The sequence below is a fragment of the Neodiprion virginianus genome, chromosome 3 (genome assembly GCF_021901495.1).
Source record: "Neodiprion virginianus isolate iyNeoVirg1 chromosome 3, iyNeoVirg1.1, whole genome shotgun sequence".
In the NCBI taxonomy this organism is placed as follows: domain Eukaryota; kingdom Metazoa; phylum Arthropoda; class Insecta; order Hymenoptera; family Diprionidae; genus Neodiprion; species Neodiprion virginianus.
The window spans coordinates 1,056,036-1,080,602 of NC_060879.1; the positions used below are offsets into that span (position 1 = coordinate 1,056,036).

Sequence of the window (24,567 nt, forward strand, 5' to 3'; positions counted from 1 at the left end):
ATAATAATAGTAGAAATAATTAATAATAATAGTAGTAGCATGTTTTTTCTCAATCGTTACAATTATCATTATTGTGGTGTAATAATTATGTGTATTATTCACTTCGGAGTTGCAGGAAAAAAAAAAAAAAAAAAACGAGGACGAGCAAATGATAATAATAATGAAAACAATTTATATATACTATAACGTTGCTATCCAATATATATATATATATATATACTTAGTCTATGTAATATATTGCTGAGATATTTTCAGAAATATCAGAATCCGATAATAATTATCATGTATTTACACGCAACGTTGTAATATATGTATGTATATTTATTTATATTTATAAACTTTTCTTTCGTTTTCCCATGATTAACGCATAACCCTGTGTGAACACACAGGGTCAACATTGATCGATGTTTCGTTATTATTATGTTTATATGAATGTTGTATGTATGTATAAATAGGTGTGTGCATCTATGTGTAGCGCAGTTTATTTCACAATAATTAATGCGGTACATATTACATGTACATGTTACATATATAATTTATTTATTCATATATGAAATTTTTAAATCGCTTAATGGCTCTCTCCGCTAGCTATTTGCATATAATAACTTACTTAGATCCGCAAATATGGCAACAGTCCCGATCAGTTGTTCCCATTAGACGTTTTATCCTAATCGACGAATTTATCTCGCTGTCGAACAGCTTGAAATATAATATCTGTGACGCAGAGATGTTTTTTGCACGTGTGTTACATACCTATACAATTTCCTATCAATATATAAACGTGTATATTTTTACTATCAAGTAGAATGACAAAAGCGCTCTGAAAATTTGAAAAATTCTTTTTACGCAACGCGAGCATCTTTTACGCGTTTTTTCAAGCGTCTTTTACGTACACGAAGTAACCGTTTCTATGACGATGGGGTGAATCTGCGAATGCGCATGAGCGGAGTACAGAAAAGACTCTTGTTACGTGAAGAATCGTGTGCAACTTATTTGTTAGTAACGTTAACGTAACGAAACATCCCGGAAAAATTCGTTATTGCGCAAGTTTAGAAAGACTTGCAGGGAGTTGGTCTCGCAAAATACCATTATATTTTATTCATCATGGTTTACTAAATTTCAGACATTCCTAAAGGACAAGGTTGATGTTGGTAACGTTATCGTACCGATACATTGGAGTGAAAAGTAGAATTTTCTTAGCTCTACAATGATTTTGAAGTAACCGGGGTTTCGAGATATGAGTGTGTTTTGTTTTATTACGGTTTACCGAATTTCAAACAATTCCGAAAACGCGAAACAACGATTCTTCCTTTACTAACTTCAATATGATCCCAAAGGTGCGAAGTAACGATTTTCCCTGAGCACACATCAATACAGCAACGCTGCTAACTTCACCCTCGTCAATATTCGTCTTCGGCTCACCCGCGACTCGTGTTGCAAACTTACGGTCCGCTTCCCGAAGCGACCGAGTTTGCCTCCTTGTCGCACGATAAACTATTACCGAGAGCTCGTTGATTCGTGCAGCTCGCAAGAAGAAGGATAACGCAGGTATGAATTGTGATCGGCAGCTTTCGTCGGCATAGAGAAAAGCTTACGACGAGGCGAGGAGCTTCGCTGCTGCCGTTACGTGGTGCTGGTGGTGATAGGGGGCCTCTTGCCCCGATCCGTAGTAGCCTTGCTGCTGGTGATCGCTGGCCGGTGTTCCAAGCTGGTGAGGGTGCTGATAGTAGGAGGCGTACTGCTGCCCGATTCCACCGTCGCAAGTTCGGGGCTCAGCTTTCACCGTCGCTGTGCCTGTGCTTGCGAGCAGAGAGGTGTGCCCGAGGTAAACAGGCCTCTCCGAGCTTACCGTACTGGAATGAGACGCCTTCGACGTGTCTATTTGCTGCTGCTGCTGTTGCTGTTGCTGTTGTTGCTGTTGAGATCTCTGCTGCTGTTGGCTCGGTTTCAACTCCGCTGATTGGAACGGAAAGATTTCTTATTTTAATCTTTGTTAGGAGGAATCGTACGAGAAAAGGATGCGAACGAAAACGTGATCGGATAGTTTGACAAAAGTCTCATTCGATATGATCTGTGGTTACATACATCGGTTGACCAAGTTCGAGGAATTGTACGGGAAATATTTTGAAAACTACAAACTGAAATAATTCTGTGGTAAGGAAACGGTGAAATTAAGTGGACTTCTCTCGCGTGGATTGATAGGTATAACAATTTGATTCGCAGTTTTGAGAATTTTTTGATCGCTGGGACTATGTTTTTAAACACAATTAGTTTGATCGGGTTCAATTGTACTCTGGGTACCTTTTTTTATTTCGACATATTTCTGACCTGATTCCAAGTTTCGCTAATTTTAAGTACAGAACGCGAGTTAAAATGTCGCGCGACAAATATTTATCAGCCGTAACGCAACCGTGAAGTGATAGCTTATCAGAGGTAAACTAGAAGTGATAATACAGGTCTATACCTTCACGGACATTTCTGTACAGTGAAAATGAATACAACTAATTTTCAACACATTTTTAACTTTTTCGTTATGGTTCGGCCTGCATTCTGACAGTAAACATATTCCATATTCCATTTTTTTCATCGTTTTATAAAACTTTTTGCCCCAATCCGGGGTGGATGAAAGCATTGCAAGACTCTACCTGGACCATTTATCAAGGATTGTTGCGCTATATTATAAGACTAGCAGCCCGTTGCAGCAAAACTCTTAGACGTAGCCTATGCTCTATATGTATAGCCATATGCGGTAGCGGCTTTTTTTGTAGAACTATTATCAAAACTTTGAAAACTTTTGAACATAACTTTCCTTTATCCGTAAGAGCTTGGTCAGTGTTCGGACAAGGGTATCATTCCGTGTTAACTCGGCTTGCAAATATCGTTATATCCCCAAAACCAATCCATCTAGTTGTAACAAAATAAAGCCTAGAACCTGGCCAGACGTTGAAGCTATCCGCAGTAAAGAAAGACAATCGAAATTGGTTCCGTGATTATGGATTTATAAGCGAAGATACGGACTGACATGCAGAAAGACGCTGAGTACGTATGTAGAAGAGATTCGACGAATATAACGAAGGTGTCAGAAACGAAGCGATTGAAAAACAGTGAGAATACTAACCTCCGGAGGGCGATGAGGTGGTCGAGGTGGAGTTGTCGTGTTCATTGGAGGGTCGCGCGTTGGGCTCGGGCGTTTTTTTTGGCTTCCGTTTGCGGGTTTGAATCCCGTCCTTCCGCATGGCCAAGGGTCGGTTGACTCCGTGAAGCTTGAAGTAGAGTCCGCAGGCGTTGCATACGGGTTCGCCCTCGTTGTTGCGCCTCCACAAGGTCGTCGTCCTCGTGCCACAGTTCGTGCAGCAGAGGCCAAGCCGGCGGGTAGCGGTCTGAAATTCAGAGATCTACCCCATTGCTCAAACGCCCCCTGAAACTCTGCCGTGCGGAGAATTTTCATCGCCGATTCGGTGGTTGCGAAAAGAAAAAGAAACAAGTCCTTTAACCGCGGTACCGAATCGGCGGTCAAAAAAGAAAAAATATATATATATATATATATATATATATATAATCGCGGTAAATTTTCGCGAGGGAGATTTAGACTTACGAGGCGTTTCGAGGGCTTGATCAGCGGTCGGTTCATCCCGTTCATTTTATGGTACAAACCGCAGGCGTTGCAGAGGTAATGACCGGTTCCGTCCCTCCGCCAGAGAGGCGTCGATATCGCACCACAATTAACGCACTCTCTTCCCTCGCCGAATTGAAAGTCCATTGCGGTGTCTGTAAAAAGTATACGCACGACACGTTAGGGAGATGGTTGAAAAGTGACTTGGATTTGGTGGTTAAAATTTCTACAAGTCCCAGAACCAGGCCTGCCAATCAAAGGATCCCGCAGAATCTTTTTGTTACGATACATATCTTTTCGATCAAAAGTTCTCATAGACACAAGTCTCTAAAATCAGTAGATTCCGAGATACGGGCTTCGGAAGAAAGGTCTCCAGATTTTTTCACGTCCGTGGATTTGGTGATTTTCATAAACTATAAAGCTTCAAGGGTACTTGAAATCAAGCGAATCGAATCCTTCTCGAAGATGAGCAGGAAGCTGTGATTGAATCCATCGATGCATCGAGTCCATCCACGAACTCGCTGGTTTACCGGAAGGAGGTGCGACGTCAGATTTCGCGTGAAGAACGAGACCCTCCGATACTTGCAACAATCCACTTGTCGTTACAGTTCCCGAGTGATATATTTGATATCAAGTTCCCGTCGAAGCTTTGTAACTCGTAAAAAGCGCGTAATCCATAGATATCAAAAAATCCATTCACCACCCTCCTGTTCATATTTTGGAACCCCGTGAAAACATTTGATCCGGCGGATATGTACTATAACATATTGAAAATCCAGGCAATTTCCATAAGGGTTCTCTGCGGGTTCCTTTCGAAGCGAGCCTTGAGCTTTCGTCGATTTCGGAGCACCGAGTTTCGTTATCACAATTCGAGGCGCAATCTGGTCTCCGCCACGCGGCGCGATTAGGCGTATGCACGTAGAAGCGAGGATGAGGAGGATTTCGGCTTCAAAGACAGACAGACGTCTTCTTAAGTGTCGGTTAGTCGCGGTTGCCGCGCTGACGCCGAAAACGCCGACGTCGAGGATGCACTCTTGACCGGGCCCCGCCGTCGGCCGCCTTCTTTCAATTTAACCCGCCTCAAAGACGCCGCTATCACGCCACTCGGTGCACATGGCCCTGTCTATGCCCGGCAGACTCGGTTCTCCTCGCTCTCTAACCGTTATAACTAAGGCCGATGCACCGTGTCTGCGAACTCTCAAGCTTCTCGGCGTTACGTGCCCAGCGTACTGGAATTTGATAGATCGCCGTTAGAACGGGATGCGTAGATCATTGTCGCGATCATGCGGGGATCCTTCTTCTCAAGTTGCATCGATCTTTTGGAAGAATCGGGAACTAGAGGAATTTGAAAAGACGTTGTCGTAGAATTCGGACTTTACTCTGGTAGGTACGGTGACTCTGCAGAGTATTGTCTGGTGACCTGATTATCTTAAAAAATTGTCAGCACTTGATGTTGTTGCTATCGAAATGCTTCGAATGATACCCGTTACTGGATATGAATTCACCAAATACGATTCACCGCTGTGCATAACTGTTCTCATACAAGGTAACAAAACTTCCATTCGCCAAAGACTTTGGTTTTAGCGAATAAACAAAGAGATCAGGTTCGTGCCCTGATCCACAAACTAGTCACGCTTGAAGCGAGTTTTTTTTTTTTAATTCCTCATTAAAAACGTTACTGCTCTCAATTGTAACGATACCTTATTTATTGTGATAACAATTACTGAACAAAACGTGGAAACGTGATAAGAAAAAAAAATTTAGGTCTCACCGTAGGGCGACGCTCTCTGAAATCCACTGCCGTCGTAAGCTCTCCAAGAAGACATCATGGCGACGTTTTGCGCGTAGAACGGAGCAGCGGCAGCGGCTGCGAGGGTGGAATGGGGATGGGCCGAGTGGGGGTGACTGCTGTGGGGTCCATGGGGCCCGTGAGGTCCGTGGGGTCCCATTCCCCCGGACGAGGCACCCGAGTGACCCGTCAACGCGTGATGGGCAGCGTAGGACTCAACGCCGTGCTGCCATGACGCCGTCTTCTCCCTGATGGAAATGGTAATGGAGGGTGATGACGAAGAAGATGTATAGGGAGAAGAAAAAGATGTCCATGAAAAAGATTATCACGAAGAAGGTGAAGAAGAAGGAGAAGAAGAAACAGAGATGAGTATTAAAAAGATGAAGATGAATAAGAAGATGATGACCGTGAGAAGGGTGAGGAACAAGCCGACGATGATGATGATGACGATGACGATCACTCACCAAGCCGGGGACGCGGAGGCGGAAAACGAGTGATACTGAGCGGCGGTTGCCGCAGAGGCAAGGGTGGGCCTCGAGGACGGAACGTAGACGGGGGCCTGGAGTTGCTGGGTGTGCTGCTGTTGCTGTTGTTGCTGTTGCTGTTGTTGCTGCTGCTGCTGCTGCTGGGATTGTTGTTGGTAGTCGGAACCAGCGCCGTACCCGGAGCTACTGCTTCCGTGAAACATTATCTACACCTGCGGCCGTTGACCGACGGTACGTCTGCAGCCGAGTCCGAGTCGTCGAAGACGTAAGTATGAGCGAAACAGAAACAACAAAGAGGAGAAATTTAGTCCCTGGATTCAGCGGCGGTCGGTGGGTAGGTGTAATTACAATGGAAATATCGCAACCCTCGTGGTACCCCGCTACACCACGAAGTAATCGATGAACTTCCGGCGGGGGGAAACGGGGCAGAGCTTGATTTACGGGGACGGAATTGATCCGAGGATCGAACCCGCCCCGGGGTTGGTTTTGGGGTGCGATCGGCGCACCTTTGAATCTCAACGGCGAATCGAGCGCCCGATGCTCGTGACGTTCGACGCGCAGGCGCGTATCGCTTGCCGCGATTCACTGTGGGAAAAAGAAAGACGGAGATCGTGAAAGAGAGAGGGAGAGGGAGCCAGAAGGCCGGGAGAGCGCAGCCGTGTCTCCTCCTCCGCCGATCAGAGATAACGAGCGCAGCCATCGCGGCTTCGAGCTCAGCTTTATACGCGTGTAGGCGGGACCCTGACCGAAGCTGATCACCCGAGCCAGCTGCGCACTGTTCGCATTATTTTTAATCCGACCGGATGCGCAACTGCGCTTCGATTCGCAATTTGAATCGCAGCTCGAGGCCCAGGAATAGCCGAACTCCACGATTGATCGCGATCGTCGGTTTGCGTGGAAATATGGAACGTCTAACTATATGAAAATCGCCGATTTTCGCACTCAAGTTAGACATTGGGCATCAATTATGTAACTGGTTTGGACAATTTCGCATCGAAAACTTGTTCGTCGACCGTTGAAATCGACAGTGCACGCACAGCGTGTAACTTTGTCGGAGCTGTTGTTATGCCGAACGTGGAACGAGCATAATTATCACACACTTGCCATGCCAGTGATAATGAGCCGGTTATCTGCGCGACGATACGGGCAGTCGATAGCGTGCCGGGCGACTGGTGCGGGTGAAAAAATTGACGAGCGCGCCTAAACGAGGCGGGAAAATATGCGGGGCGGGAACGAATTTGAATTTGAAACTGATAAGAGGACGACGACTCTGGAGCTGCGGGACCGCGATCAGACGAAAAATATTACAACTATCGTTTATGATTCTGCGAATTAAAAGTGTGGGGCTGAAATTTGTTGGAGTTATATTAATAAGCTCGCTTATCTTTGTGGTATTGACTAATTTCCGTTCCACGAAGAGTCATCAACCGTCGTATCGCGGAGACTGCTGTCTTTCTCGCGGTTTAGCAATCGCTTCTATTTTTATTATTTCTATTTCTGGGGGAATAAAAGAATGCGTTGCGGTTAAAATGAACGCATGCGGAATGAAGAAAGGATAAAAAAAAAGTAGAGAAAATAAACGTGGAGCTGGAGATCAAAAATAGCGACGTATTAATTATCGAAAAATCGTTTCAACGCGGAGTTATTACACCGGCGGCGGCTGCGGCCGCAATCAATCCGTTAACTCTTCGCATCTACTGCAACAGTAACGCGGCCTGTGCGTTGTAACGCGTATGACAGAACGCGTGCGTTTTAATCAAAACCATAAATTAGATATCGCTAGCGACAAGCGTATACGGCATGTTCGTATTATATGTGTATGAATTCCAGTCCAACGGGCTACCGCAGCTGCGTTACGTCCACGAGAATTTCCGATTAGAATTATACTCCGAATACAAATATACCCGATCCTCCGCGTCTCGAGCTACCGTGGAAATCCTGATTAGGTATATTATGCATCGCGCGAGATGGAACTCGGAAATTTTGCGCTCGAATTTGAGAATTCGAGTTTGGAATGTTCAACAGTTGGATGACATCGATGTCATTGAAGTCACAATCATTTTTTTTTTTTTTTTTTCGTTCAAATACACGAAGTCGTACAGAGTTATAGAAGTTATGGAGTCGGGGTGAATTTTACAATACGTGTTTGCACGAGACTTTTTGTGTTCTGTGTCATTCCGTGATACAAAGAGTATCCCGAATTTCGTTAAAGCACATAAAATATGGTGAAGTTTGATAGAATTATGAAAAAAATTTAGAATACCTCCGTAGGTGAGAAATCGGTAATATAAATAGAAGCTCTGTTGAAACTCAGTGAAAATTAGAGAACGAATGAAATCTGCATGAAAACTCAACGTTGAAATGTAATTTAACAACCGGCTGTAAACCTGTCCCCGAACATCTCGATTTCACGCTGTAGGTTCCAAATTCATCGAAAAAAAACCATTATTATCCAATTCAAATTTTTAAATGCATGCGACATTACAAATTTTGAAAGTCTGACCTTGGATTCGTTATCGGTGACAAAAAAAAACCTTCGCCTAAAAATTTCTACCCATCGCCGAATATTTTTAATTTTTTGTCAATGAAGAACTGTCTTTATTTTTTCACTAATAACGTGATAAATATCAGATTTACGAAAATCTTGTAAGAAGATCTTTTTTGTAGAGCATTAAATTTCCTGCAGAATAGCCAGAGGAATATTTTAAATAACATCTAGTTTCAAAGTAGTCGACAGTTTAAAAAAAAAAAAAAAAAATGTTCAAACGCGTGCATTTTTCCGTATAAAAATTCGACTGCTTGGCCTGTTAAAATTATCGGGAAAATTCTAGGATTTAGCCAAATTTTTTTCCACACACGTTTATTACTCTCGGAGGTTGAAGAAGGAGAAATTCCGACACGAGGAAAATAAAAACTACCCCAACACATTCAACCTTTCACTTTCGGTCTGATTTCAATAACTTCCCCTTTTTTTCTCTGAAAACAGAGAAACGGTACATTAAACAAATATCTACTCATCCGAAACATTTTCTTTATTTCTTTCTCGAAACGTGAAGCAGAAAAAAAAACAAGAAAGAAAACGTATGGCGTCCCAAAAATTATGCAAGCGCGGTGCGAAAATTTGTGTGATAAAATAAAAAAATTAAAAAAAAAAAAAATCGTTAGAAAAACGCAGTCCAGTAATCGGACAATAGTCGAAGTCGAATGTTTCTCCGCAGCGAATTCGTCGGGGGTCGGCGGTTGGCGTTGGCGCCAAGAAGAGTGGCGTCTTTGGCGCCGGGCCGTCGGCTGGCGTCGTCGTTCCGAAGTGCATCGGGATCGGCAGGATCTGTCACCCGGCGTTACGTCGCACCGGGCCCTTCGGGGAGCGGTGGAAGCGCATTAAACGCCAATAAGAGCCTATCCAGGTAGGTATGCTTTTTCGCTTCTCAGTCAGTACCTGACAGCAGCCGACGTTTTCAGGCCTCTCGAATATTCACTGAGCCACCACCCTACCTGGATGTCGTCCTTATTTTGTTCGCTTGTTTCCTCGCTTTTTTTCCCCATCTATAGGTGTATTTTAAATTTCATCCTCCAATTTTACGTTGCATCAATCGAGTGTTCACCGTATCCTCGATTTAACATATATTTTTTCGTACACGGTTGCAAGAAATAAAAAAAAAATAAATAAATAATCTCCCACAGGTCCACTAATATTTTTGAATCGGTTAAAACATTTTTTTTAAATTCCTTACTCGCCGAAAGAAAAAGTACAAAGCACAAATTAAATGTTAATGTAACAATTGAAATGTTAAGGTTACAAAAATTTGTCTCTTATTTAATAACAAATGACACAAATATATAGTCGATCTATTGGGACATTATGTTTAGTTACATTTTTCTTAACATTGTAGTTGCCCTTCTGCGTGATTTCATGTTAAACAATTTTACAACTCAGTCCTGAACTGTTTTCGTTTTTTACCGTAACTGAAAAGAAAAATTTGACCATGCAGAAATCAATGAGTTTTAGAGCCTATATATGTTTCGCTGTCACTTGTACTGTATTTTCTTTTTTTTTTTTTTTGTGACAGTGGCGATAATTTGATGTTCGTGCTGAGATAAAGTAAACATGTTAGAGTCTTATTAGCCTGAACAAACGTAGTAAACTGTACAAACCGATTGGCGTTTCAGTTAGTAGAAAATGTAGCGTAGCAGAAAAAGACAATCAAACTTATTATTTCAATTGTAACAATGCTTAAATTATACCTATTCAATTTCACTGTACTCTTCTAGTTACAGCTTGAATAAAACAGTTGGAAGAAAAAAAGAAAAAAAAGGAGGACGTCACAGACAATTTACACGGATTAAAATTGATCGATCATTGAATCTGGTGTATTTGATTGGATGAACATTGACGAAAGTTCGATAAATCGTAACAAGTATAACGCCTTGTTACGCACTGCAAGATAATTATTTTGCAGAAGAACAGAGCTGGGACGCAGAGAAAGAACTCTAAGAAAATAAAAAAAAAAAAAAAAGAAAAAACAACAGGTCTAAATAAGTAACGACGAGTGTACAAAAAGGCAAAGAGCATAATAAAACGAACACGAGTACGTATATATATGTACAAGTAATAAAAATTTTGCGAACCAGGCAGCGAAGATCGGGATGAGAAAATGTGTAATAAAGTTAGTCGGTAGGAGAATCGGAGAGCGAGGAATGAGGAAAGAGGAAAGAGGAGGCGGGGGGGGGGGAGGGAGGAGGAGGAGAGGGAGGCCGATTAGAAGACGAGGCGCCAGGACGCCGGGGGCTGAGATCGCGTAGAAGGGTTTTCTTGTATCTGGTCGTCGGCGGCGGTAGTCGGGGGTCCGTTTCTCCGGGAGGTTCAGCATCGGTTAATACGCCGATATACATACGAGTCTCGGCCGGCGTCGTCCTTCGGGAGGAATCTCTCTTTGGGGACCCGGTGCGTCACTCTGACACACTCTCAGGCCGCGGCCCCTCTAATTGTAAGCCTTCCTCCTCCCCTGCCACCGACGAGAGAAATCCTTGCCGACCCAAGACCCGAATCCTCCGACGGACAGACTCGATTTTTGCGACACGGGATAATAAAGAGGCTGGACACGAGGGACGGCACGGAAGGCTGTATTCCCGCCGTCGTCTTCGAAACGGATTTTCAAGGGTTCGTTGACCCTGCCTCATCGATACACGCGGAGACATCTTCGCAGCCTCACCGATCGTTTCTCAAACGAACGTAACGAGCAGGTTCCAACTTCACGGAGCGAGAAAAAAAATTATATATATATATATATATATATTATATAATTGAAATATAATATTCTACACGCTTTGACAATTGTCGAGATTAATAATTGGAGGATCGTTGCATAAATTGTTAAAATTTTTCTATCGAACTTTCTGCACCGTACTGAAAGTTTTATTCCGATACGGAACAGTGAATTCACCCTACATCTACTGTTCATTCAATTTACAAATACAATAAATTTACCAATTAGTTTCTTGTGTTTTTCCTATAAATTAAAAAAGTTTTGATCTAAATTTAACACAATTACGTGGTATTTTACGGCACTGTGACTAATTTGTAAATTTACAAGATGTAAATTGGTACCTAACAGGTGGTAACAGCTTAGACGGTCTAAAATCATGCTTATTTTTTTTTTAAAGATAATGAAAACACTTGCGTTTGAGGGCTTTATCATTTACAGTCTTAAGAACCTTTTGGAATTTTTTCATTGAAACTAATAACAAAATGGCGGCATAGGGCATATAAGTAGCGAACGACTACGTTTTCAATTTGGTGGCGAAGATTCCTCTGTCAATTTTTATCCAAGCGACTTGAAATTTTGACACAATCTTTAAAACTTGTTTATCGATTCGAACTCCTGGCTAGATTTTTGAATTTCAATCCCAGCATTTTTTTATAAGAATTTTTTCAACAGTTTTCTGATCGAAAAATGAAGTTTTTAACAAGTTGAACAGTGACGTCAGGAGATGCACCGCCGCAAAAACCCTTGATTTCATATTCGTTCGCTACTTATATGCGGCATGCCGTCATTTTTTTATTAATTTCAATAAAAAAATTCGGCAACGTTCTCAAAACTATGAATAATAAAGCCCTCAAACATAAACTGCTCCGGGTGTTTTCATTTTCTTACAAAAAAAATTCCTAATAATAGGTACGATTTTAGAGCGTTCGAGCTGTACCCCCACCCCCGTTAAGTAGCTCTTGAATGATTTGAGCCTGCTACCCGACTTTTGGGCGTGACCCCGAGAGTAACCAAAAATCGTGATGCAAGCATAAGATAAGAGCGTGGTGGGTCGGGCACGCGTCCCAATTTGAGGATCTCTCTGCCCATTCATCCCCGATCGGGGTCCTCTCCGTGTATCTGTAACAGCCGGAGAGCAGTCGAAGGATGAAAAAAAGGAAGGAAAATATTCGCGATCGTATCGCCCGTCGTCCTTTTCAGTTTCTTTGTTTTGTCCGTTAACGTTGCCTCGAAATCGTCCCTGACTGACGAGACGGGATTACCGCAGGATATAACCTGACCCTTTTCGACCGAAAACCGTAGTTTCCGGTTCAACCTGAATCCGGATTTTTTCTCCAGCTAATGCGGAAAGAGCTTTTCCTTGTTTTTACTAGCGTAAGGCTAGGAAGCATTTTTCTGTTATTTATTATACACGAATGCAACGAGCAGTATGATCCAAGTTCGAGTCTTTTCTTCGACTCTTGGACCTTTACGCGTTTGGAAAGTCATGGGAACCCCGTTTCGGGAGAAGATTAGAAAAAACAAGACTTCTGTGGCGCTTATCTCTCGACTGGCAAGATCTAGCATCGAGCTGCGGCATGCCGTCGTATAACCCAAACCAAACTGTATAAGGTACTTACGCTGTCAGCGGGAACGAACCATCTATCCGAGAGGCATCCTCCTCTTTTTTATTCCCATTTTTCTTCACCTTTTTTCTCTTCTTTTCCTTCTCCTTCTTCTTCGTCTTCTTCTTCTTCTATTTCATCATCGCACGCGGAGAGTTCGTCCGAATTATTCACCATCGTTTAAAACTTACGTCAAACGGTTGCAGAAGCTCTTTCCTGCTATTTTTTTTCACCCGGCAGTCAAGTAAGAGTCACGATTAATCACGCCTTCTGACTAATGGCGATAACGAGTTAGCCTCGCGATTGCAAACGTGTGGATTTCGATTCTGGCAACCAAGCGTGTCCGATGCGGCCATTTTGTAAGTAACCATAGCCTTTCAAAATCCGAGGGAGAAAAAAGTCGAGTTCGAATTTGAAAATAAAATAACAACCTGATATTATTATAATGGTATTTCCTTTCTTGTCAAATAAAATTGAAAAAAAATATCTCCCTAATTTTCTCTGTTCTCTTTTATTCCCAACACTTTGTCACCGTGGTATCGCGTTCGTATCGTCAGCGCAGCTTTTCTCTATCTATCTATCTATTCGCTTTTTTCCTCTCACGTTATCTTGTACAACGCACGGAATCATCTCGGTTTGTTGCTTCGTACAGAAATTTTTATGCATACGTTTAATACAAAACGTTCTTAATGATATGATATGTATGTGGGTGTCTCCCGTATGATAAGGCATCGAATAAAAAGGGAATTCCTACCAGATATTACTATGGTTACATTGAACAAGCAATGTAAAACCACAAACCAGACTCCAACACTCAGTCATTCCTCTCTCTCTCTCTCTCTTCGTAAACCCCGCAGCGATATCTGCACTCGCAGGCATAACGGAATTTCACCGTTTCTGTAGTCATACGCGTAAATATCGTCCTCACATGATATCCCATTACGTAGAATTATTTATTTTTTTAGAACAAAATTCACGTTCAACAATAATAAAAATATTCGTCAATGCGACTTCGGTATTTTTTTCACTTTTTTTTATTCCATTCTCCATACTTACCATCATCGTTTCCCTTATTATTCTTCAACTTTACAATCGCACTAAATTCAATTTCATTAGGATCGAAATACCGTTCGATTAATGTTTAGATATTTTCCAAACTGCGCTAATTCGTTCAACGATTAAAAATTGTTCAATAATGTTTTTTTTTTTTTTCATCAGCCACCATTCTTTTTCTCTCCACTCTGCAGTGATACGCGCACCAGCTTGGCGTAATATCGATTCGACTCAACGCTTCATAATGTCGTAATCTCACGCGATCAATCGGCACAAGTTGTGCTTGAATTTTCCACTCATTCATTACTTTTCATTATTTCTCCGCGTGTATACACATACATGTTCAGTTCTATTTCATTTATTCATTTGTTCACTTGCCATGCGTGTAAATGTCAATGTTTTTTTTTTACCAACAGTCACTTAAACTTATAGACTGTGAAATTGTTCTGGCCAAAAAGAGGAAAAGTTAGCTCAGATTCGCAGAGGCAATTTAATCATTTTTCTTTTTTTATGCCAACCGAATGATCTGAGTCTACTTTACTCCTGATTTTTATTTTCCTTTTAAAAGCTGTCGCAGGATCGGCCCTACCTTGATAATTTTCACCCCGGCAGCTGAAGGATCGACCCTTTTCGGCGAGGCTTGCCGAGCAAGAGTGAACGATATTCGGATATCGCGTGAGATAAAAGTCGCGGGTATATATATCGTGGCGCAAGTTGGTGTCCCGCGAATGCTTTTTATAGGACGACGAAAAATGAGGCGAACATACAGGAAAGAGAGACAAACAACGAGGAAAAAAGAAACGAGTGGAATGAATAAACAAACGAGAGAAACATTGTTTTGTTTTTTTCAAAAATTTTTACGGTGAATCAACTCGCGCCCTCGGATCTATTATCGCCTGCACTTTCCTAATATGGGAAAGTCGTGTTTCACGTCCAGTCCAGACCGGAAGTCGTGAAGAAGCCTCCAGCCACCCACCTTTGATTCAAGATTACAATTTCCGACCGGAAATTCGATCGGCTCGAAATTACCTCAAAGTTATCGATTGGCGATGTTGGGAGATTTTTGAATAATTAGCGAATATCGAAGTTACAGCTTTTTCAAATTGTTAACTTGTGAACTGCACTGTTACGTTCAAAATTGATCTGCCCGTTTCTTTTGGGTCAAAGTCCACATTCTGGGCGTTTGTAATTTTGTACCATTTCACACAGCCGAAAATATTTTGCGCAGATTATTTGAGGAAGTGACGAGTATACATTGATCGAACTTTTCTTTCCCGATTTCCGCGAGTTCTTAATTTTTGGCTGCCGTTACAATCGGTTTGCATTGCAAATTTTGCGCGTCAGTTTTTGGTATACAACGAGTATAATATCTGCCGAAATTCAATTTAGACCTGCAAAGGTGGAAGAAAAAGCGACGTAGAAACGAGGTAAAACGAAAAAGAAAGAAGAAAAAAAAGTAGAAAGGAATTCTATGACTGCATTAGCGGCATCGGTGTCTCTTAACTTTGCGAAGGTTCGTTCGGCTGCACCCGGCGCCCAGATGCCTGTATAATCATTCGTCCTTCTTTTTGCATTGTACAGGTATGTATGTATAAGGCAGAAACCCCGAACCGAATCGAACCGCAGCCGCAGGATCCTGTCGCGAATCTCGACATCTCCCTGCCCTCTTCCCGCGTCCTGATATATTATTGCGAAACGAGGCGTCCCTTATGATACCTAGTGTCGAAATTTAGCGCTTGAATTTCAGCCTGTAACAAGGTTCGTGTAAGCCTAATTTGAAGGAAACTGAACCGATAGAAATCCTACGTTGACTCTCTAGCTCCTAAAAATTTATGAACAAACCCTACTTTGGAACGCCACTCGTAAAAATTATAGTACCAAATCATACTTTGACGCTCTCGGTGGATGATTGAACTTATTTAGATGCTATCTAATCTACAGCTTTTCCATTGGACCTGTAAATCCTCCTCTACAGATATATTATCACAGCGACATTCAAGTGTTTACAATGAATGATCCAAGGGCTATTCCGACATAATTTGGATAAGCTTCGACAACATTTGAAAACTGAGTACTGCATTTCGACTGTATTTATTCAACGTTCTTACGAATACAAAAACTGTTAAACCCTACGCAGGGCTTAAGCTGGGCGCTAAATTTCGACTCTGCAATATTCTCGCGCATATTTTCTTCCCTTCGCAATTATGACCGTCGCACGTTGGTAAATCGTCGATGAAAAGAATTGTCGAGAAATTTTTGTCGCAGAGTCAGCAGCGATAGGAATAATTGCGATAGACCGCCGACTCTGCGGTCCTGCATTCCAATCTTATCGCCAGCGCGGATGAGCGTTCCGCCTTTACGTACGCTCGTATGGGCACCATGGAAACTTGTTGGCGTAATACACGTAGGCCTGCACGTGAGAACAGCTGTTTGCTCGTCGAAGCTTCGTGCTTCAAAGGCCCACGGATTATACGCGTTTCAATATCAACGTCAAGCAGCTACGACGACGAGACGTTGTAATCAACATAAATATACGAATATATCCCGGAGTATCCCGGCGAGGGTTGAATGGTCAGAGTTAAGTGAAAACGGACCGGCGATTACAGGCACGGTGGCTGACAATGAGAAACGGACTCAATTTTCTAAAACGCACACGCGGTTCGGAAAAAATACAGAATCAAGGACGAAAGAGCTCAAAATCTGTTGAAAATCGACATCGATAAGTTATTCGTCGATATTTGATAATTGATTATTCGCGAAATGAGTCTTCATTCTGACCACATCAAATTTATTTATAAATCGGAACAATTATTTACAATTTGGGAAAGTCCGTGCAAACCCATGACTCTCACGACTTTTGATTTTGTTCGAAATTTTTTTCTGCAACTCTCCCAAGTCTAAAACAGTACTCTGAATTTTTTCAGTTTTTTTATTCTCAAACACTGCATTTTCTTTTCTAAACATTACTATTTTTTATATTTCTTTTTTTTTTTTTGCACCGTTAATTTTATCTGATCGACCGGAGCGTTGTGAAAAAATGTTAGTCAAATTGTTAACATGCTTAAAGAACCGTTTAAAATTGTTTCAATCAAAGAACGACAGTTAAAATAGCGTATTTCGAGTTGTGAAAATGCGACAGATGCTTTTCTGGAAATTTACGACGATCATACGTACCTAGAGTGAAACGCGTTTCGCGCTGCGTGTGTAAGTCACGTTCCGTAAGTCGGTTCAAATAAGCATAATACGCGTAACGCGTATATGACTACATAGTGCGGGGGATGTTTTATCTGCGATATAATAGTCCAGCTATCTCGATATTATTTACGAGCGAGTTGCAATAAATATCTTTGCGTATGGTCAGACCTTACACACACGACGAAGCTGCACAGCTTATTCCTACGTGCCTGCCCTGCGCACCAACATTACCATATTTATTATATCAAACACATATATCGACGATAAATCATTCTCAGCCACGCAGCTATTCGCTCTGATTTACCTTTTCGTTTTTTCTTTTTCTTGTTGTGGTTGCTGTTACGTTATACTTCTTTCTTCGGTCTGCCTTCTCTTTTTGTGCATAACCTTGTAGACTAATTGGCGATTTGAACGCAAATACGAAACGTATACATGCTTTTCCAAATGGGATTAATCAGGTCGCCACCCAAATCATTAGTGTTGGCCTCTTTTTTCATTTCTATATTTATGCTAGGTACATACGATTAAAATCAAAAAGCTCTTGCAGAAGCTGAACTTTTTCTTCCCGGCTCCAAACCATCTTTGATTAATGCAGTATCCTTATTTTTTATCGAGCTTCGCGGCTTCTTTCTCTATGTGATCAGGAAGCTTGCGGGAATCGGGAAATGGTATATTCTGTAACAAGGGGGAAAAGTTTGCAATACGAGTCGTAGGTGAGCCGAAGACGAATATTGATTCAGGATGATGTTAGTAACGTAACAACGTTACTGTAACCATGCGTGTTTAGGAAAAAGCGTCACTTCAGATGATCATGCTCGGGTCACTGATTCATGCTCAGGAAGAACCGTTTTGTCTCGATTCTGAAATGATTTGAAATTCGGTAAACCGTAATAAAAACAAAACACACTCACATTTCGAAATCTCGGTTCCTTCAAAATCATTGCAAAATTAAGAAAATTGTGACTTTTCCTCCAATGTTTCGTTACGATAACGTTACTAACTTCTTTGCCTTCTTTTTGCACACGATTCTTTACGTAACAAGAGTATGTTACGCGTGTTTTTTTTTTCTTTTCTTTTACAAAGTACGAAATTGAGGTTAGGGTCGCGTAATGTCAAATTCGTTCGCGACGGCGCATGCGCGGAGGTGTTGAAAGTTGTGTTTTCTGTACTCCCCGCATGCGCATTCGCAGACTCACGCTAGCATCATAGAAACGGGTACTTTGTGTACGGAAAAGACGCGCGAAGCATGCTCGCGTTGTATAAAAATAGTTCTCCAATAGCTGTATCGCGATTTCCTCTACGCTGCGAGCGTGATGACGTTCTGCGGGCGAACAGGTTATAAACCCGGGTGTTGGGCTTGGCATGATCTTGTGCATTGCATGGCATTGCGTGTATTCCTGCGGACCGATGCGACGTCTACACGATAATTCTTTGCTATAGATCGGCGGAGGCTAATCCTGCCGATCCAGATTCTGTAAGCCGATCGCCGCGATCGATTTGCTTTTTCAATTACCGCACTCGGCTCGGTCGCCGATCGAGGCTTCCCATTTTTCACCCATTTCTGTGCACCCAAGCTGCCCGCATTCCTCTCTCAATTAACTGTAAACCGACTTCATGTTTCTCATTTCAACATTGATCTATTCATCGATTCTTAAAGAATCGACCGTCATAAATTGAACGAGGCACAACCGATGGGGAACAGAATTTAGACAAACTATGAATTGTGACATAACATATATATATATATATCAGGGTGCGTTGGAAAAAAAGGTAAAAATAAATTTGTTTAAGTTGAAAGAAAGGTTCTAGGAAAATATGAGCGTTCTCTGATTTTTCACTTTTATACATTAAATTTATTTTATTGCTCGCATCAATCATAATATTAATTTACATCACTAAGAAGACCTACACTAGTAATATTGAGTCTCGAGTTCATGTTTGAGAAGTGTATCCGACGATCTTTCATTATTTATTGCATTCAAAGAATGTGAAAAAAAAAGTGAAAAATCAAATGAGCACGATCTTCTACATAACGTAGAACGCTCAACTTTTGACAGAATCTTTCTTTTGACATGAATAATCTTTTGAGAGGGTGTCACGGCGGAAAATGGCAAATTGTTTTTTTTTTTTCAATCACCCTAACGCATATGACATGTATTACGGTATGAAAATCAGAAATTATTATACGATTGCTGGTGGAATTTTAATCCATCGATCAAAATACCTGTCACGGGATAATTTAAAATTGAGATGGTTGAAATCGATCGATAATTGATCAAATCGAATGTGTATAAGGCTTAATAAAGTCATACGAAAATTGATCGAGAATTCGGAACAACGGTTGGGTGCACTTATAAAAGAAAATCTTCGATCGACGATCACCGATATTTCCGATCATCGATAGACCAGATCTGCTGTATACAAGAGAGGCAATTTTACCGTTTCATTAGTTTCGACGACCCACGTGCCACGTGGCTCTCCAGCCATGCACAAGCCTCCGTGTCTATACATACATACACGTACACATGTATACATATGCATGGATATACATACATACGCACACACACACATATATATATATAATACGAAATAGGGAACAGTACCTGACCGTCGGGTCTTGGAGACACTTTCTACCAGCTAGGATGGCCCGGAAAACAAAGTTGCGCTTCGGACACACACACACACACGCACTGAGCTCACATTCACAATCAGCTGCGCATAAGCCATTCCCCGCGAAATCGGGATACCGATTTTCTTCGTTCATAAAAATTGTAATAATTCAAAACGAATAATCAGGATCAAATTAAACAACCGCTGATAATGTTGTTCCGGATTTTAATTGCTTCGATACGATTGTTGGACCGATTTTCAAAGAACTCAAATTCGACTATCAATGCTATTAGAAAATCGTTTTCCATAATGTTGAATTTTCATTTGAATCGTTGATAAAGGAAATGTTGATTTGATCGTAATTATAACCTATGATAAAACACTCGTGTATTTATTTTGCGAGGTACGTGTTATTTTTTTTTTTTTTTTTAAAGGGATTAGCGAGATAATTGCGGTAAGAGAAAATAATGCGCGAATGTTTGTTCATCAGTTTCATTCGTAATTGGCAGGGAACGCCCCATATTCAAACGCATTCGAATCTAGAGGCGGAGGTTGTCCAACCGGAGTGAGATATTCGGGGCTCAAGGCTTGACCGCCGCTTTCCTGTGCGGTTTGACTTGAGTGATAGATCGGAATGCCGGAGGTCCAGAAAAGCGACAGTTCTTTCGCAAAAAGAGCGAGGTGCGAATATGTCGATTAAATTATCGCGACCTAGAGATCAAAGACGGTATACCAGCACGTCGTTGTCACCATTGTCATTGTCATTATCGTTCACGTGCCGGATTGGCGAGATAATTTTTTTTTTTTTTTTCAACTTGCAGAAAGAAAACCATTTTTTTCACAACAAGGAAAATGCAAACCCGAAGAATTGTTCAGCAATTTGTTTTCCTATCGTACAAGTTTCACTTGATTTTGTTGAATGAATTTTGATTAAAGGTTGAATCATCGCTGTATCGAAGTTTCATGTACACCCCTCCTCTCTGTGAATAAATTATCATAATTATTACAGGCATCAATTATCGATAATATCACGTCTCAGAGATCAGAACATGGATCAAAATAATTAATTAATGTTAAAACGATCTTTCCGTATTAAAAACGAACAGTTTCAAATTCACAAATATATTCCGCAACTCTGAAAAATTCAACGACACCTCGTCGATGGTAAAAGTACGTTTCTAAATTGATAAAATGGTACCGTTTCTCTATTTGTCTTCTTTAATAGACATTTAGTTTGATGATTTCCTGATCCTCGGATAAAGCCGCGACATTTTGATCATGAATTATTACACCGGTCTCGATTGATCGTAACGTCCATGGATAGGAGAAGAAGACATCTGCTTCTTCGCGTCACGTGTAGATAAAATACATACTCGTGCTTTAAATCAGTTGAAATTATTTTTTATTCTTTCAAAACGTCTGTTTTCAATTAAAACTAAGCAAATGGTGTGTGAAAAAAAGCTTTGAACTTATCGTAAGAAGCGATTAAACATATTTTATCCTCGATCGATGAAATAAAAACTGCGAGACAGAACCGATGTACCAAAAAATTGATAATCGCGGATTCCTGAGCAAGAATTTCAACGATTATTCATAGATTTCTGAATTTTCGATTTGACTTTTAATGGTAAAACAAAAAAGAGAGAGAGAGAGAGAAAAAAAAGAACAACGACGAGAATGCCGAGTCGGGAATTGAATTTTGCGGGATCAGCGAACCTGCGGAAGATATGGTTCTAGGCTCAATAGAAGAAATAGCCAAATATCAAATTCTACTAGATGTTAAAGGTCCCTCTCTTTCTCCTCGGATCGAAATTCGATGAATGGTAATTTACCTGTCGATATCCCTCCCCGTCTCCCCCCCTTATTTTCTCCGCTTTTCCCATTTTTATGCCCCGCCATTCGAGTAGGAAGAAAACCAGTTTCACGCCGGCAGTAACAGCCGGTGTTTGTACGCTGAGAAGAACATTGACTGGGAATATTGACGCGCGACATGCACTCGGAAAGGGTCCACGGAACTGATCAAAGAGAGGAGCCCTTTCTCTCTCTCTCTCTCTCTCTCTCTCTCCCTCTCTCTCCCTCTTTTATCCTTCTTCTCCTCTATCCTCGAGATCGAGAGTCGACCGCGTTGCCACTAAGAAATTACATCCCGACTAATGAGCCGATCACATCAGCCTGACGTATAAGTCCAGGACATCGTGCTGCAGGTCCTTCAGGCTCCTACGCGTGGCCCGTTTCCCTTTCTCTCCTTTTCCATTCCCTTCGTCACGACTGTTTATTTTTATTTTTCAATTTTTCTTCACATCGTAAACAATGATCACGGAATAATTCTGCGTACGTATCCGCAACCGATTTCTGTCTCTCGTTTCTTCTCTCAATCGATCGCGGACACTGCTGGGTAATATTTGAAACGGTTTAATTTAAAATAATCATTTAAAATGTGAACGACACTTTGCATTTAAAATTTTAAATATCGTCAAAGTATCCGTTCACATCCACCCATTTCAACGGTCTTTTCAAAAGTATTTCCCATTTTCAAACGGATCTATGGAAGCTGTTTATTACCCAGCAGTGATTACCAATCGATTTTCGGATCGGTAATAAACGCCGAGGCATATAACCAGTATTGGGATCTGCCTTTCTGCTCGGTTGACTAGCCGAGCTCTTGATCTAGCATATAAGCGGCGTTTGCACCCCGATTCTCTCGGATCGAGTCGCCGTGTCCGTATAATGTAACCCGGCGAGGCTGGATTATATTCCGACTTCGTTTCTCGGCGAGTGCGTGTATGAATGCACGCGTGTGTGTGTGTGTGTGTGATATAGGCTTCATAGCCAGGGATATGGAGACACAGACGCAGTGCCATGGCGCCCACATATTTTGTTCTAGATACGATCTACATTCTACACATAATACAGGCATGGATCGGTGATCCGGCTTTTCAACGCGCACGACGACGCCTCACGCTTTAATAACGTCATAAATCAATCATTCGAAACGTGTCACATGTAACGTTTCGTCGATCCAATAATTCGTTCCTCATAACCTCGCAATCGGCTACGGATAATTAAGAAATCGGAGATGTTTGTAGGAATTGATCCCTTTTCTCTTTCTTTTTTCGAATCATTTGGATACTTTGGAAAGGAATTCAAAATATAGCAAAACCGCGTTATTATTCTGAAAATCTTCCAAGCATGCGAATCAGTTGTGTTACATACGCAACTTTTGGAGAATTTGGTTATTTTTATTTTTTTTTTATAACTTGGACTTACAAGAGGGGGCAGGAATCGATAATTTGAAAAAAGAGAATAAAGGCAACCGTGGCGTGAACAACCTTGAGCTCATTTAATTAAGGCGAGATACCCTTGAGCAAAATTATTCTATCTGTATCAAAGTTTACAACAATGTGGCTGCTTTTAGCCGGTCACACGCGTTTGCTTGTGTGATCAAAATACAAACTTGTCTAAATATTATACGTATATGTATACAAGCGGAATGTGTTCACACTTGTTAGAAGTACAGGGAATCCTCCGAGGATTAGAGTTCGAATACATCGTTTCGATACCGGAATTAAAAAGTTTAGGTCGATCAATTTTATTATCTATAAATTGGCGATCCACGAATTTAATTTATTACACGGCGGACATTTTTTTTCTGTTATCTTCTCTGTTTTCACATCGGTATCGTTGCGGGATAATTAAAAAGTTTCTTTGGTGTATCGGAACGTAAGAAAAGAGTCAATAAAAAAAAAAGAAAAATAGACAAATTAAATAAATTTGTATTCGAAATTTCATTGCGGTGAAACAGTTTCTTACGAAACTAATTCCGTCTCTCGCTTATCGATAAAATAAGATAAAAAAAAAAAAAAAAACCATCAAACGGCGAAAACTGAGGGACGAAAAATGCAAAATAAGAACGGACAGAAAGAGAGAGAGAGAACGTGTCTGGCCCGCGAAGCTGCACGAATGTTAAACTATGAGGCTGCAGAAGAGAATAAAGTGGTCGTGTGGTGTATGTATAAGGAGAGGAATCAGACCACGAGGCTTATATACCTATATCAGTAGTATTTTCTCAAGTGTCGTTAATCTCTGAGGATGCTGCTGCTGCTGCTGCTGTTGCTGCTGTTGCTGGAGCGGCGGCGTTGAGGCTTAGAGTGTGCGTCAGAAGACGCAGAGTGGAAAGGGGATGGAAGGGAAGGGAATGGAAGGTAAGGAGTGTGGGGATGATTCTAAGGCGACGCGACGGCGTCGGGTCCGCTACACCTTTCGGGGCTGAACAGAGTCTATAAAGTGGTCGCCGAGTCTGCGACACCGTCGGGACGACATCGGGCGTCAACTAATTAGGCCTAAAAACCCACACAGAACCGCCCGACACCTACCCGGATTTTCTCTGTCATCCGCCGCCTGCGAAACCCGCGGAATTAGAGAAAAAGAACTCGCGGAATTTCCACCCGCAACGTTTTCCAAAATTTTCGCTGCCAGGTGCGGATGCCCATTGAGCTGAAAACAATCGATGCGCCGATTAAACGAGTCGAAAAAAATGATCGATTACACACGATCAGTCGGGGGAAAACGATCGATTTACAATCAAAGATGATGTATGACAGTTAAATGCATGGCGTGAAAAAAAAAAAAAAAAGGAAAACCAAAAAACTCTAAAACCTAATTAGACTTTTTACTGTGTAAGGGTAAAAATATTGAAAGATCGAAAAATCGAGAGTCAAACCGACGGAATTTTTCTCGATAGTACAGAATCGTGTACAGATTCTCGAATTGCTGTTTCATATTTTTACCTTTCCGTATTTCGACTATCTATGTTTGACATTTTTTGAGCTTCGTCTTTCTACATTTTCAAATTCTACGAATAAGATTTTAAGATCGATATTCCGGTCCTTTTATCAATCGGTTATTCCAGTTTTTTTCTTACCCCTAAAACCCTTTTCCCCTTTTCCCTAGC

General features: G+C 41.5%; 1 protein-coding gene across 3 annotated transcripts in view; it reads right to left on the bottom strand.

Annotated features, from left to right (window-relative positions):
• Positions 1-994: 994 nt before the first annotated feature.
• LOC124300565 (GATA-binding factor A-like) overlaps positions 995-24,567 on the bottom strand; it is a 28,105-nt gene continuing 4,532 nt past the window's right edge. The window contains exons 1-6 of one of the 3 annotated variants that reach the window (XM_046754789.1): positions 13,815-13,894; positions 5,867-6,124; positions 5,385-5,650; positions 3,596-3,768; positions 3,119-3,395; positions 995-1,956 (exon numbers count right to left, since the gene is read on the bottom strand). In XM_046754789.1, coding sequence (XP_046610745.1) covers positions 1,592-1,956; positions 3,119-3,395; positions 3,596-3,768; positions 5,385-5,650; positions 5,867-6,090 — 1,305 coding nt within the window. In that variant the 5' untranslated portion in view covers positions 6,091-6,124; positions 13,815-13,894 and the 3' untranslated portion in view covers positions 995-1,591. Of the gene's footprint in view, positions 1,957-3,118; positions 3,396-3,595; positions 3,769-5,384; positions 5,651-5,866; positions 6,125-13,814; positions 13,895-24,567 lie in introns of those variants that run through there. The other 2 variants (XM_046754790.1, XM_046754788.1) reach the window with 2 other exon arrangements.